The sequence below is a fragment of the Eucalyptus grandis genome, chromosome 7 (genome assembly GCF_016545825.1).
Source record: "Eucalyptus grandis isolate ANBG69807.140 chromosome 7, ASM1654582v1, whole genome shotgun sequence".
Classification (NCBI taxonomy): Eukaryota; Viridiplantae; Streptophyta; class Magnoliopsida; order Myrtales; family Myrtaceae; genus Eucalyptus; species Eucalyptus grandis.
The window spans coordinates 58258902-58272187 of record NC_052618.1 but is presented as its reverse complement, the minus strand read 5'-3'; the positions used below and the strand labels follow the sequence as shown (position 1 = coordinate 58272187).

Sequence of the window (13286 nt, the reverse complement as noted above, 5' to 3'; positions counted from 1 at the left end):
CACTTTATTTTAATTTTTTTAATAATTTGATTACTTTTTCTTCTTTTTTTCTTTTCTTTCCCGTCTTCTTTTTGAAGCCATGGCTAGTCACCCGTTTTAGGATGACTAGAAATCGACCGGATGAGGGTCAGCTCACCGACCCTTAGCAAGGCCACATCTTGTTGGTCTAGCCTCGTTGGCAATTGGGCGAGGCTTGCTAGTGGTTGGGTAAGCCTCGCTTGGCCAAATGAGGCTCATCGATGGCTAGGGGATGCTTGCTTGGCCACCCGCAAGCTCGCCAAACTTTGCCTTGGCCTAACGAGCCTTCGGCAACCTCGCATGGACCTCACCCAATTAATCACTAGCAACTAATGGTGGTAATGGAAGAAGAAGAGATAATGAAAAAGAACGAGAATAAAATAAGAGAAAAGAAAAAAATTGGTTAGTTTGATTCTTAAATTGTTATCAAAAATAGAAAAACAACGTTTTTAATTTTTTTATTATTATACTCTAAATCCATTTCTAGAAACAAATTTATTCTTGAAAATAAAAAATCTACCAAATTGATTTATATTCAATTCCGAAATAAAAAAATAAATTTTTTTACTATTTGACAAGTTGTCAAATGAACCCATATTTCCCCCTACGATCCATGTATAAAAAACTTATCTTTTTTAGTTTATCTCATCTACCCCACCATCACACCACATGATTATATATACTTTGACAGGTCATTAATACTTGAGAAATTATAAATAGAAAATCTAATTATTTTTTTCAAAATAAGATAAAAAATGATGCACAGAAGTTATACATTGGCTTAGTTTTTATCCCGTCAAAGAGGAAAGAATAATCGAGCGATGGCGACTCAAAAGTATGAACTTATTTTTTCACGAACAAGTTAAGCCTCGTTTTTTCAAGAAAAAGGAACGAAAATCCGTAAGAAGATCACGCTATACGATTTATTTCCTATTTCGCCGTCTTCAAAGATATTAAAAGCGCAAGAAATACTTTAAAAGATAATACAAAGGACAAAAAAAAAAACAAAGAGCAAGCGAGCGTCAACGTCACCACCGATAAAACAAGATAAATAAAATATCTGGGACCGGCGGTTACATTGACCAGCGAAGGACCACCGCACGTTACCCGAACATCAGTAAACAACAACCGGAGAGAGCCGCTCCGCGTCGAACACGTGTCCACCAAATCCTAGAAAGAAACCAGACGTCGCTCTCTCTCTCTCTCTCTCTCTCTCTCGCTTCCCGTGGGCCCCGATCTTTCTCTCACTACTTTCCTATTTCGCGACACCAGAAGCCGAAAAGCAAAACGAGATTTCCTCTTCCTCGTTCTATTCTCTGCGAGCGCGTCGCTGCTCCTGCCTTCGTATCATCAACGATGTAATCGACTACGTATAAAAAACCACCACTTCCCCTCTCTCCTTCGCTCGCCTGCCTTCTCCGTCCTCGAATCGCAGTCGTGCCAGGTGAAAGTTCCAAGCTTTCTTCTCCCGATCATCAGTGGAATTGATGCGCGAGCGGGGGAGAGAGGAAGAGAGCGATTCGAGCAGAGACCGTTCGGTTTCCGCGCGCGGGTCGGAACGGACGACGGTGGAAGATCGAATGTATTTGGCGGCGGATCACAGCAACCGAGCACGAGGCCGCGATGGACTTTGATCGCAGAGGTGCGCGCTCTCTCTCTCTCTCTCTCTCTCTCTCTCTCTCTGCGCGCGCGTGCAAGATCCTTAATTTTTCTGCTCGGTCCTTCGAGCGACGATCGAAAGGCATTGTCTTTTATCCGGCGCGAGTCGGCGTTCACGTGCCGACCGGAGGAATGTGATTGATTTTGAGTCTGTCCTGGTTGGCTTGTGGTTATGATCCGTGTCCGGTCTCGTGTCGGGGAACTGTTTTATTCAGTCAGACTGAGCGCTTTGCTGGTAAACAAAAGTTGGGATTGATGTGAATAAGTCCGACGAGTAGACGAGGTGTTTACCGGGACGTGCCTGATTTTCTTGGACGGGGTAATAATATAAGTGTGGAATTGCTTGGTTTGGTGCTGTCTTTTCTGGAACTGCGAAATTCATCAGCAGCGCTTGAATTATCACCCGGTCCAAGAAGAGTAGCGCAACTGTTGCTTACAGTTACGAAAGAGCAGTGATAAACGGGATGTGATTGATTTTGTTCTATTAGACATCTCAGGGAGTACACCACTAAGTTTTCTGCGCTTTAGGAGGTTTCCTTATATTCTTTCACTTAATTATTCCTTTCTTCACGTAACATCATTTGGCACATCTCTTTTGTGACTGCATACATTTGGATCTGTCTTGTTGGTAAGTAAAAAGGAACCATGTGCGATTCTCTGATTCTTTCTTGTCTGCTCATCTGGGTTTACAGAAGATACTCGAAGGAATTTCGCGGCATTATCTAGAAGTTATTCCAGCAATGGAATCCTTTACAACCTTCAGGATAAAAGCAACGCACTCTCCGGGTTATCCAAGCTTAAGGATGGAACTAGCGGTCAGTCTGATGGGGATGTTGCGAAGAAAGTTTTGTCAATTAGTAGAGGTGAACATCCCAATGGACCTAATTATCCTCTCTACTATGGCTGGCGGTATCCCTACTCTCATCAGATGCAGCCGTACCAAATGAATTCTTTTGAGGGTCAATTTTTCTCTTTCCACGGGGGAAACGGCTTTCATGGTTATCGGCCAGATATGCTCTCTCAAGGTTACCTCCCCGAGTGCCAGTTCCAAGACTTTCAGTATTTTGTAGTCATAGACTTTGAGGCAACCTGTGACAAGGAAAAGAATCCCCATCCTCAAGAGATAATTGAATTCCCATCTGTTATAGTGAGTAGCATGACTGGCAAATTGGAAGCATGCTTCCAAACCTATGTTCGACCAACATGCAATCAGCATCTGAGTGACTTTTGCAAAGATTTGACTGGTATCCAGCAATCTCAGGTTTGTGTTGATCTAGATTTTGTTTTCCCAATTATTTTAAGCCCATTCTCTTGTCAATAATAGCATATTAGTTGATATTGTAAGGATGCTGGCCTGTGAAAGTCTTAGTACAGTGTTAAGGGTTGAGACTTGCACTCTCGTTTTACTTTCTCCAACGGCTTTCAAAATATAGATGAGGACATGGATTATTCTTCCATTGCTACAGACCAAACATTTTTCAATTCTGTGTTCGATTTTTGTTCTCTTTCTTTCTTTGTGTGGGAAAGATGGATTTTCTGCTGTTCGTTGTGCATATTTTCTACCACGTTGGCCTGTTCACGAGTGTCAAGAATTTCTAACCCCCTGATTACCTAGCAAAGGAGAAAAGGCTGTTCTTCTAATTTCTTCTGCAACTTCCTATTATTAGTCCTAAAGATGGACAAGGAAAGGTCATTGTTCTCTTATGCGATACTTGTGAAATTGAAGCAGGCAAAATTTCGAAGAGCTGTGAGGATTGATGTTTAGTATTAAATAACTTAGCTTGTGGATACTGTCTTAGTGCAAGATATGGATTTAGCTCTTTCCTCCACTTGCAGTGCAGGCTTCTCATCTCTTGTTTGCATTGAATATTTTTTCCTTGGCATGGAAAAAATTTTCTTTGTTCTGATTATGTGACAGTTTGTTTGGTGAAAGTATTTTCTAGTGTGGCTAGACCGGACCATGAGGGGTGTCTTCTTTTTCTACATAGCCTGACCTTTTCGTCCCAATTCAGTAGGGAGGCTTCTGTTGATTGATCTTGGAACCTGTAAAGAGTGACAGTGTTTTCACTCTACCCAGTAGATGAATGGCTAGCCGTGAGTTGCTTCTTTTTTACGAGCCTCTAATTTTTCCTTTAGGAGAATCATTTATAGTTTTTATCTTAAGTTGGCTATAGATGGTTTTTTATGTACTTTCAAATCTACTAGTAATTAAGAGGAAGGTTACGATGTGTGCCTTATATGGGGGAACATGCATTGGATTATGATGTGATAGACAAATTGCTGTAATCATGGATGAAATTGTGTTGCCTTTCTCCATGTCTATTTGTACCAATGATCCAAGAGCTTGGAGTTAGTTTTGCTACTTAGTGAAGAATTGAGTTTGCCACTTCATCTTCTGTTTGTCTCCCCCTTGATATATCGAAAGCATGTAGAATTTCTGCTGGTGCATATAGGATAGAGGACATAGAGTTTTCTATCTGCTATAACATTGGCTGTTTAGTGCTTGGATGTTCTGCAAATTACACATCTGAAAAGAGCATCTAATGGCAGGTGGTATCTGATGATTGGCACGTAATGTGTTGGAGCATGTGCATTTGCATGTCGAGGGAAGCAAGATTGATCTATTCAGTATGAACTGGTTATGGGGGATGCCGCCAATTCTGGATTCTTGTGCAAGTTGATGAGTGTTGTCTGATGTGGCATAGATTTAGTTCATTTATTGGTCTCATGAAGTGGATTGATCCGTAAAGGAGAACATTAGATGAAATTAATACTTGACAGTGGAGCAGAAAGTGTTAAGGGCTAACAGTGCACGTCTGTCTATCATATCTTATGCTATAAAAAATTGGAAAAAGGGTAAAGATGGCTATGTATGATGCTGAAGAAGTACAAGTTACTAGAATGATTTGTAGATAATTAGATAAAGCTAAAATTCAATAGGCAGTGCAGAACCTTACGTATAGTTTTGATGATAGATCAAAACCATGCCAAAGTGGCGGGTCAATTGTCTTTTGGTGCTTGCCATGCACAAATACTGAAATGGCCCATGCCTGCCATAGGGAGTTCCCTCATTCCAGTCATGTTTATGGATTATGGCATCTTCTTTCTCATATCAATTTTCTGTTCATTATTACGGCCTTTAAATCCTTTTTTTTTCGGGGGTGAGTCTAGGTAGATCGAGGTGTTACTCTGAGTGAGGCTCTTCTTAGTCATGACAAATGGCTTGAAAAGAAGGGCATAAAGAACACAAATTTTGCTGTTGTTACCTGGTCCAACTGGGATTGCCGGGTGATGTTGGAATCCGAGTGTCGATATAAGAAAATTCGAAAGCCTTCTTACTTCAACAGGTGAGTTGATGATATGTAACTAGCATGCAGACTTAGATTCTTTGATGCTTAATTCTAACTTTTTCTCTCTTCCTTTCACTAGATGGATTAACCTAAAAGTCCCATTCCAAGAAGTTTTCGGAGGTCTAAGATGTAATCTTAAGGAGGCGGTTGAGATGGCTGGCTTGACCTGGCTCGGGCGTGCTCATTGTGGTTTAGATGATGCAAAAAACACAGCTCGCTTGCTTATGGTTCTTTTGTGCAGGGGAATCAAATTTTCCATCACCAACTCTCTGACATTGTATGACAATGACCATGCTCTGATATCACAGCACTCGCCTCCCCATCAGCCACACACACAGAAGGATTTGCGGGGTCCTCAATCACAGTATAATCCTTATTGTTTCTGTGGCATCAAGAGCAGCGTAGGCTTTGTTCGGAACCCAGGTACAAAGCAAGGGAACTTCTTCTTTTGGTGTGGCAATTCAGCTGCTGCGAGAGGTGGCGGATGCCGTTATTTTCAGTGGGCGGCTTCTTGATTGGATGTAACTTTCCTGGTTGACATCTTCAACTTTCTTAGGTGCTCCCTATCACATTAGGTAGGAACCGTTATTTTCAGTGGGCGGCTTCTTGATTGGATGTAACTTTCCTGGTTGACATCTTCAACTTTCTTAGGTGCTCCCTATCACATTAGGTAGGAACCACATCGGGAGCTTCCATTTAAATTAGTTGAATGACTTTATGATAGTTTTTTTTAACTTGATTGAAAGACAAACAAATTGAGTTGGCACACTGCACTTGAAAGATTGCGATACTGATACATAAGTGTCATCTATTGTTGAAGAACTCTTATCTGTAAAGCTGATATCTTGTTGACTTGTGAAATTCATTAAGGAGTTGGTACAGCTGATACGATTTTTTGGTAACGAGCATGATGAAGAATGGAAATCTATTGCTGCCGGTCCTCTTGGCTCCTGTTACGTTGCTTGGTAGGCATCTATAGCTAAGTATGTCAGTGAGGGCTACGCTGTTGCTAACTATGCATAAGTTAAAACGCGAGATGAACCTGTTAACTTTCTTTTGCAGGGGATTTTTAAATCAAGATCTGTCGGATACATCTTCACTTTGAATGTGCCAATGAAGGCCTCCATAATAACCGACGCATCAATAACAACAGATCACATCAAATCTGAAGACACCAAGCTTTCGCACCAAACTAAATTGTAATAGGCGGCTGTAAACTGTCCAAATTAATTTCTCTTTCCTGCATTGTTTGTAGCAGCCGCAGTCAAGGGGGAAGACGGTTGCTTGTCCCAGTTGTGTTTGCACTGCGCAGATTACAGTACTTACCAGCCACCTTTGGCAAACAGATCACTTAATGATAGCAAGACTAGAAATGAAGTGATCTCCAGGTACTTCAGATTTAATGAAAATTATCTTGCGTCACCGAGTGCAGAGCTAGTAATAAATCTGCAGGCTTTTCAGCCTCAGGACCGTCGACTTCTATGTCCAGAAAACAAGCCCTTGCTCCTCAAAGACAATTGATTCAGTGGCAAATTTAAATGATAAAAACTGCACCATCTTCCTAATCAGCCCATCCAAGTTTAATATGCCATCTTCTACTTTAAATCATGAACGCATCAGACACCGCAGCAGTGATATTAGCAAGAAATGGTACCATGGGGAAATTGATCTGTTGAGTAAGAAAATAATAGGCTATAATTTTCACCATGTGAAGGTGATTGGATTTTATTAAACTAAACTGCTAAAGTAACTTGCTTGCAGCAGTCTCATGGACAGAAGATAAGGAAAGGGCAGCTATTATACAAATAACTCACTGCACGCTTCCACTTCCTGATTTAGCCAGTTGAGGGGAACAAGAAAACTGGAATTTACATGCATGGGAATGGGACTGGGGATCATTTAACTTTATGATTCTGGTTTCTCAGATGATTTAGCAGTTGATGAAGACATACTGCTCCCATTCTGAAGGTAGAGGCTGTTGGCCACCATAGAGTCACTGACGAGGCCAGCGTCAACATCATCAAAATTAAGCGTGCCTCTCACCTTTCGGTTACTGCAATAGGATGGAAAATAAGCAAGTTACACACTTAAAACAAATATACCAAAGCTCACAATCTAATCGGAACCTACCCATTCAGGCGACTGTTGATGGCAACAAGGTCTTTGGAAGGGCTTTGGTAGGCATGGGTGCTCTCTCCAACACAAGCATAATAGCTTTTCGAGCTATGAGAGATTGAAGCGTCCATCTGCACACAATCAAGACAAAGCAGAACAATTAAAAGAATGAAGATACAACCATAGTACCTCGTGCATGTTGCTTGTATCCTAGTGACATTCCATTTCAAGTACTTCCATCTTAAATCAAATCTTGCATAACAATGTCAGCAATGATGATAAATGAAAGGAATTTCATGATACAACATTTAGAAAAGAAGAGCTGTGTAAAAGAAGAAAAAGAAACTGCAAGAGAGAAGAAGAGCACCTTAGATGATCTCAGTGGAGATACGTAGACATTGTGGGATGCAGATACTTTCTTAGGGGACATATCCGGGAGAGTTGGAAAAGAAGATATCTTAGGTGACCCAGGGCATTGAGCTGATTAGTAAGAGCATTAACAACAGAGAATCAGACTGAGGCTTGTGTGAGACTGATTTACAAGTAATATAAGTCAAAAGCATACCATCATTTTTATTGCCAACTTCAGAAGTCCGGTTTGTTCTAGTAGTTGCTCCTGTGGGCCCAAGTTCAACGAGCAGCGGTTTCACAGAAGGAATGAATATTTCATTGTAGAAAGAGATAATATCCACATGCTCATTCCCCGCTTTCTGTTGCCAAAATAATCAATGAGTTAAGGCAATGTCTAGAAAACTGATGCCTAAGAGAGTAAGATTACTCAACATTACCCCATTCCGCCGGGTTGACCAATCAACAAAAACATTGCGGAACACTTGTGGCTTGCACTGGGGTTGCTTCCTATAGTTGTAAATGATCTCCCTAAAGGTCAGGTTTATTTGATTGATCTTCAGGCCCAAAAGGGAAAGAGAAACAAACCGACATGAATTAGTAACAAGGAAGAGAAATACTAAATGCTCTGAAATGTCACAGGAAACTATACAAAATTCCTGAGTCCAAACCTTCGCGATACCGTAGAAACAGCAGAGTATTACTTGATCAATATGGCGATTAAAGAAGAGATTAGTTCGCTGACTGAGTATTTGCTGAAATAGGCAATAAATGCCTTCCTTTATCTGCTGAGAGAGTTGTAGCCTTTCAAGCATGGCATTAATTCTGACGGCTGCCAGCTTAGTAATCTGGACAATCCCACAAGTATGGAAAAAAAATAAATTAAAAGACAGAATAATTCACAGTAATCGTAAAAGCCAAACTAGGATATTTCTTTATTGTTGCAAAGCAACCAGACATGGAACTAACTAACTAAGATGAGATCCCTCAGTATGGTCCTTGTGTTTGGAATTAGGATGACTGGAAGGATGTTATCACGTTGCATTGCTTTATTAATATTTCACATGACATAAAAACTCTTAATGAAGCCGCAATATGCAATGTGTTGCTAGAAAATATAAATCTAAGCAGAGAAGGGACAGGAAGGAAAGAGAAGAAACAAGGATGCAGGATCCATTATATTCACTCATAAACAAGTTTTCCTTTTTATGCAGAAGGATAGTTGCAGTGCATTTTCAGACTCTCTTGGAGCCACTTGGCAAGTAGGTCCGTTCTAGATGCTTTCCAGTACCTTGCTAAAGAATATATGGATTGCGGTTTCTGCACATGTTTCCCCTCCACCTCCCGGATGTGGTCGAGTTGGACTGCAATATAGAGAAACGAAGAGAACTTGGAGAACAGAAAAGAAGTAACGTGGTGCAAAACCAAGCTTTAACTATGTACTACCCCATGATCCTACATTGAGAGTACCTGGCAAATGCAGACTGAAGTGGAGGTGGCGGTAGCTTTGACTTGATATTGCTCAAGGCTAACAGTCGATCTTTTACTGGTGAAGTGAAGTTTCTTTCAACTAATACACTCCGGTATTCTGTACTAATTCTCTTGGGAGACCTGATATCCCCATTCTGACCTGAACAACAAGGTGTGATATTGAGTTGGGCGAATCATGAACATCATTGCATCCAAACATTCAAAGCGAAGCAAATAGGAAGCATCCATATATCGTATTGTCGATAATTGGTGGATTCTGATACACCCACAAAATCAGGGAAAGTTCATACATTCAAACTGATTCTTAAAAGGAAAGTCTAGAATTCAAAAAGGTAAGGGGACCCTAAAAAGAAAGACTTACCAGGAGAAGCCTCGTGCTTTTGCACCGGTGACTGGGGCAATCCACTGGAAGAAAAATTAATAAGCAAGGCAATGGCATCCAAGGACGGCATTGGTTCTGGTAATAGGCCTAGCCGATTTATCTCTGGAGCAAGAGCTGGTCTTGCCACTACCAAGGAATTGTACATTGAAGAACCTCTCTCCCACACCATGTTCTCTAGAAGTCGCTCTTCTAATGTATTCAGATGCCTTCTTAATTCTCTGGGAAGAGTTTCCTCATGTCTAACAAAACTCTCTATCACCTTACTAAGGTCAAAAGCTGTAATACCTGTTCGCTCTAGAACTGCAGGAAACAACATCGTCACAGTCTTATGTGTTGCAAGAACCAACTCAGCGGAACATGCAAGCATACACCTATGAAACCTCTCATTTGTTAACAAAGAGGTCAAATTATTCGAATGTAAAATTTGTGCCTCTGCTCTACACATAGCTTCCAAAACCCGATAGTAAAGCTTAAGGGCTTCCAGCCTTCGTTGCTCAGCCCACATGTTGTCCATGAGATTAGCATTTTGCAAGCCTCCAGTTACAGTACGCTCGCCAATAGGACTGTTTGGAAAGATGGCCTCCAAAATTATATTGGCCCTACGTATCACATCACTGGTCACATCCCTATCGCATGACGCTAGAAATCCCTGTAGATCAGTTGAAGGTTTTGATGGGAGTGGGGACACGAACGTCCGAAGCCACTTGGCAGTTGTCATAGCAGTGGCCACAGGAGTAGCAGTGATCCTCAAATTAGTGCCACCAATTATACCGTTGATGTGAGATGCTGGAGAGCGGCTGGGAGAGAGTGGTCTTGTGATAGTCTTTGCAGGGGAGGCAAATGAGTCATATTTCCTCTACACGAAAATAGACAAAATGATTACATGATTTATAGAAGTGTTAGTCAACTGGATAGAATGAATAGGCATACCTTGGCACCAGTTAAATTAATGGCGGCCCCAGACAAGCTACCCGATACAAGCAAGCTGTCGTCGTCATTTATAAATACCCTCTCATCGAATTCACTGTCATTACGAGTTGCATCTTCATAAATTTTTTCTAAAGTACTTAAAATGGATGACAAAGATGTTTCCTCCATGAGATTTCCAAAGTAGATCAAGCCATCTGCATTTAAGAGGAAGAGAATTTCAAAAATCGATGCACATGCGCTGTCACATTAAAACATGCATTTACAGTGCCTTCAGCATTTATATATGAGATATCATTCCACCTGTGTCAACATTCTCCAGATTCTCTGCTTTGCACTCTGAAGCTGGAGGCGGAGTTATCCCCAAAATTTCTGCTATCACGTTATTGGCTTTTTCCAATGTTCTCTTGATCTCATCTTCTGAGGTATCGTAACGATAAGCGAGTGATCCAACAAGGTCAACCCCCTTCTCACTTCTCTTAACTGAATGACAGTGAAATTGATCAATCACAGAAAGAGCCAGGTTCAAGTTAATAGGGAAGAGAAGGACCAACTGAAGAAGAAATATGAGGATATACAATCTCAAAGTCTGACTGTGGATGAGTATTCAATAACTGATAATCAAAAGAGCAAGATGATTACCAAGTTGTGATGAGTCAGAAATGCTGAATTTTCTGAAGCGGGTTGGAAGATGAATTATTAGAATAGCCTGTCAAAAAAAAAAAAAATCATTGGAAAACGGATCATCATGTACTCAGTACCAAAAATTAGTCTTAAAAACCAATGCGACATGTCAAATGTGCATATCCGTTCTTTTTGTCCTTTTAATAGCCACGTTTCAGAGGAGAAAACCGCATGTTTGACATGGTTATTGGGTGAACGCAAACACCTTAGAAAAATTGTTAAGTTTGACAAAGTAGTCCAGGAATGTAACTGACCAGTACAGAGACCAAAGCATTTGTGCTAGAAACGAGGTCCTTAAATCGGCTCAAGGCATGTATTCTAAGCGCCAAAAACAGCAACCATCCGAAAGGTTGGTACATAATCACGGGGTCAGAAGTGCTTGAATCAGCGGACTTCATATCATCTTTTGCATCGTTTAGAATGAAGAATTCACCGCATATACGTTTATAAAACCTTGCAAAACAAAGACAAAGTAGATAAGGAGATGAGCGAAAGCATAATTTAAGAAACACAAGGCAACTGCCAATACATTACGGCATTTGCACACTCGATACTTGTAATTATTTATGGAAAAAGTATATCAGATACACAAATGCTATAAACAATCTTAATATGAGAACACGACCAGAAGTGGAGCTGGGTTTACATCAGACTATTCCTGTTCGATTGATTGAAGTGAACAGAAGAGAAGGGATTAGGGGGGATATTTCTTATCTTTGTACTCCTACTACCTAGAATATCATGCGAATCCCACTTTATAAACGAAACATTTACCAAGGTTTAGTCAATTTCCCATCATTTTATTCTCGACAAACAAACAGCAAAGTAAGTTTAATATGCTCCTCTCGCTTTATTTCTTTGCTAGTCTTTTAGCAAAATGAGCGATACTCTCTTTTCCAATCTCTCGTGACGTAAAAGATACTCACTTGCACAAAATGCATAAATGCACGTAGTTTGTCTGCATCTCTCTGGCCTGTTCGAAGAAAAAAAAGAATCAGAAAGTGAAGCTCAGTCCATCAAGGAGGCTTGAGTAAAATAAAGACGGAAAAAACTCCGTCCCGGTGCTAACTCTTAGAGAAACCTTTCTATCCAAGCAATGCCATAAACATTAATCAATACCTCTAGCCTGCTGTCCCAATTAGCACCATATATGCCGCTTACGATTGCCCCAGCCTTGATAACAAATTGCGGAATCTCTTTGAAAAAGTCGATGAGGCTGGTAAACCCACAGGTTAATAAGGTGAGACAAAAAAGTGCACCGCACAAGAAAATGTCATGACAAACTGTTTCGACCAGCCAAAATAAATATTCCGCATATAACATACTTTAGTACTGAAGCTTTCAATATCCGGGACAAAGGGACCTCAGTCTCGTCCGATCCATTTTGCTCATCCTCGGCTTTCCTCTCGCCTACCCTTCTAACAGTGTACAACACAAAAGCGAACCAATAGCGTTCTGCTTCTTCCGCCTGACAACGAGATCACACATCACCACAAGCCCGGGCTTTGAACAACACAAAGAAACTCAAGTGATCTCGGAAATGGCAACGCATACCGTTCCAGTACCGATAACAGTCCCACTCGACCGCAGCACATGTGCGGTTTTCCTCAGCAGCGTCGAAGACTGCACGCAATTTCCCTCGGCCAGGCCCAATTTACTCTGCCAACAAAAATCACGGGCCGGTCACCCCACAGAACAATTCCGAACAGCACCTGTAAAAATTCTACCGAAAGGCGGGAGAAGGAAGCCGGATAAAACGACTAGAGTTCCGTGGCGCGAGAAAAAAACCTTGCAGAATCCCAAGAAGCGCGACACGGCGGCATCGGTGTCGGCGTCGTCCTTGCTGGGAGTGACGGGAGCTGGGACCTCGGGTTCCGCCGCCTCCTCCATGGCGTTCGCAGCGACCGGGCTCATCCAAACCCTAAGGAGATCACACAACGGGAGGCCGGCGTTACTCCTGCAAATCGAGCTCAGGAAATGCAATCTCAGCGCAAAAAATAAAAAACAAAAAAAACCACGCGCGCACTCACCGGAGAAAGGAGAGATCCGCCCGCGGATCTGGCCGGCCGAAACCCTAACAGGAGCCGACCTCCGCCCCAACCCGAAGCGAAGCGATGAAGAGGATTTTTCGCGAAGGAGCTGCTCTATCGCCTCCCTCTTCTTATCTGCGCCTCCGCCCTCTGCCAAAACCAGCAATCTCTTCTCTTTTTTCCTTTTCCAGCTGACTTCCCTTTAGCGGAAGCAACAACCCCTTCCTTCTCAGAAAAATAAAGGAAAAATAAAAAATAAAAAGCCCCCTCTTTTGGCGTCCC

The 13286-nt window shown here is 41.6% G+C and overlaps 2 protein-coding genes across 9 annotated transcripts; one reads left to right on the top strand and one right to left on the bottom strand.

Annotated features, from left to right (window-relative positions):
- The first annotated feature begins 1277 nt into the window (after nt 1-1277).
- LOC104454523 (3'-5' exoribonuclease 1) lies at nt 1278-6404 on the top strand. Of its 7 annotated transcripts, none has more exons than XR_005553299.1 (6): nt 1278-1660; nt 2370-2938; nt 4849-5024; nt 5107-5697; nt 5901-5992; nt 6090-6404. XR_005553299.1 is itself a non-coding variant. In XM_039318241.1 (5 exons), the coding sequence occupies exons 1-4, from the start codon at nt 1642-1644 to the stop codon at nt 5540-5542; spliced, it is 1200 nt and encodes a 399-aa protein (XP_039174175.1). In that variant the 5' UTR covers nt 1278-1641; the 3' UTR covers nt 5543-5560; nt 5656-5929. The 7 variants fall into 7 exon arrangements, 3 of the variants coding, with proteins under 3 accessions (XP_039174175.1, XP_039174176.1, XP_010067708.1); XR_005553297.1 differs by having other exon boundaries at nt 5898-5992; XR_005553298.1 differs by having other exon boundaries at nt 5898-6010.
- A 311-nt stretch (nt 6405-6715) lies between these two features.
- Nucleotides 6716-13225, bottom strand: LOC104454522 (retinoblastoma-related protein). 2 transcript variants are annotated; one of them, XM_010069404.3, is made up of 19 exons: nt 13005-13225; nt 12763-12931; nt 12529-12633; nt 12300-12442; nt 12094-12190; nt 11901-11947; nt 11229-11427; nt 10933-10999; nt 10594-10773; nt 10294-10487; nt 9343-10219; nt 8961-9120; nt 8782-8854; nt 8162-8338; nt 7931-8047; nt 7708-7852; nt 7510-7622; nt 7158-7273; nt 6716-7080 (listed from the first exon to the last, which is right to left on the bottom strand). In XM_010069404.3, exons 2-19 carry the CDS (start codon nt 12886-12888, stop codon nt 6933-6935), a joined length of 3084 nt encoding a protein of 1027 aa, XP_010067706.2. In that variant the 5' UTR covers nt 12889-12931; nt 13005-13225; the 3' UTR covers nt 6716-6932. The 2 variants fall into 2 exon arrangements, with proteins under 2 accessions (XP_010067706.2, XP_010067707.2); XM_010069405.3 differs by having other exon boundaries at nt 12763-12895.
- Nucleotides 13226-13286: the final 61 nt, after the last annotated feature.

Bases quoted from the DNA above. Each gene is read 5' to 3' on its own strand.
- LOC104454523 (XM_039318241.1), top strand. The intron at 2,939-4,848 runs GTTTGTGTTGAT...GGGTGAGTCTAG, and splicing joins CTGGTATCCAGCAATCTCAG to GTAGATCGAGGTGTTACTCT. The intron at 5,025-5,106 runs GTGAGTTGATGA...TCCTTTCACTAG, and splicing joins AAGCCTTCTTACTTCAACAG to ATGGATTAACCTAAAAGTCC.
- LOC104454522 (XM_010069404.3), bottom strand. From the start codon at position 12,888: ATGAGCCCGGTCGCTGCGAACGCCATGGAGGAGGCGGCGGAACCCGAG. The intron at 11,000-11,228 runs GTCAGTTACATT...TTTTTTTGACAG, and splicing joins ATGCTTTGGTCTCTGTACTG to GCTATTCTAATAATTCATCT. The intron at 10,488-10,593 runs GTGGAATGATAT...TCTTAAATGCAG, and splicing joins TCTGGAGAATGTTGACACAG to ATGGCTTGATCTACTTTGGA.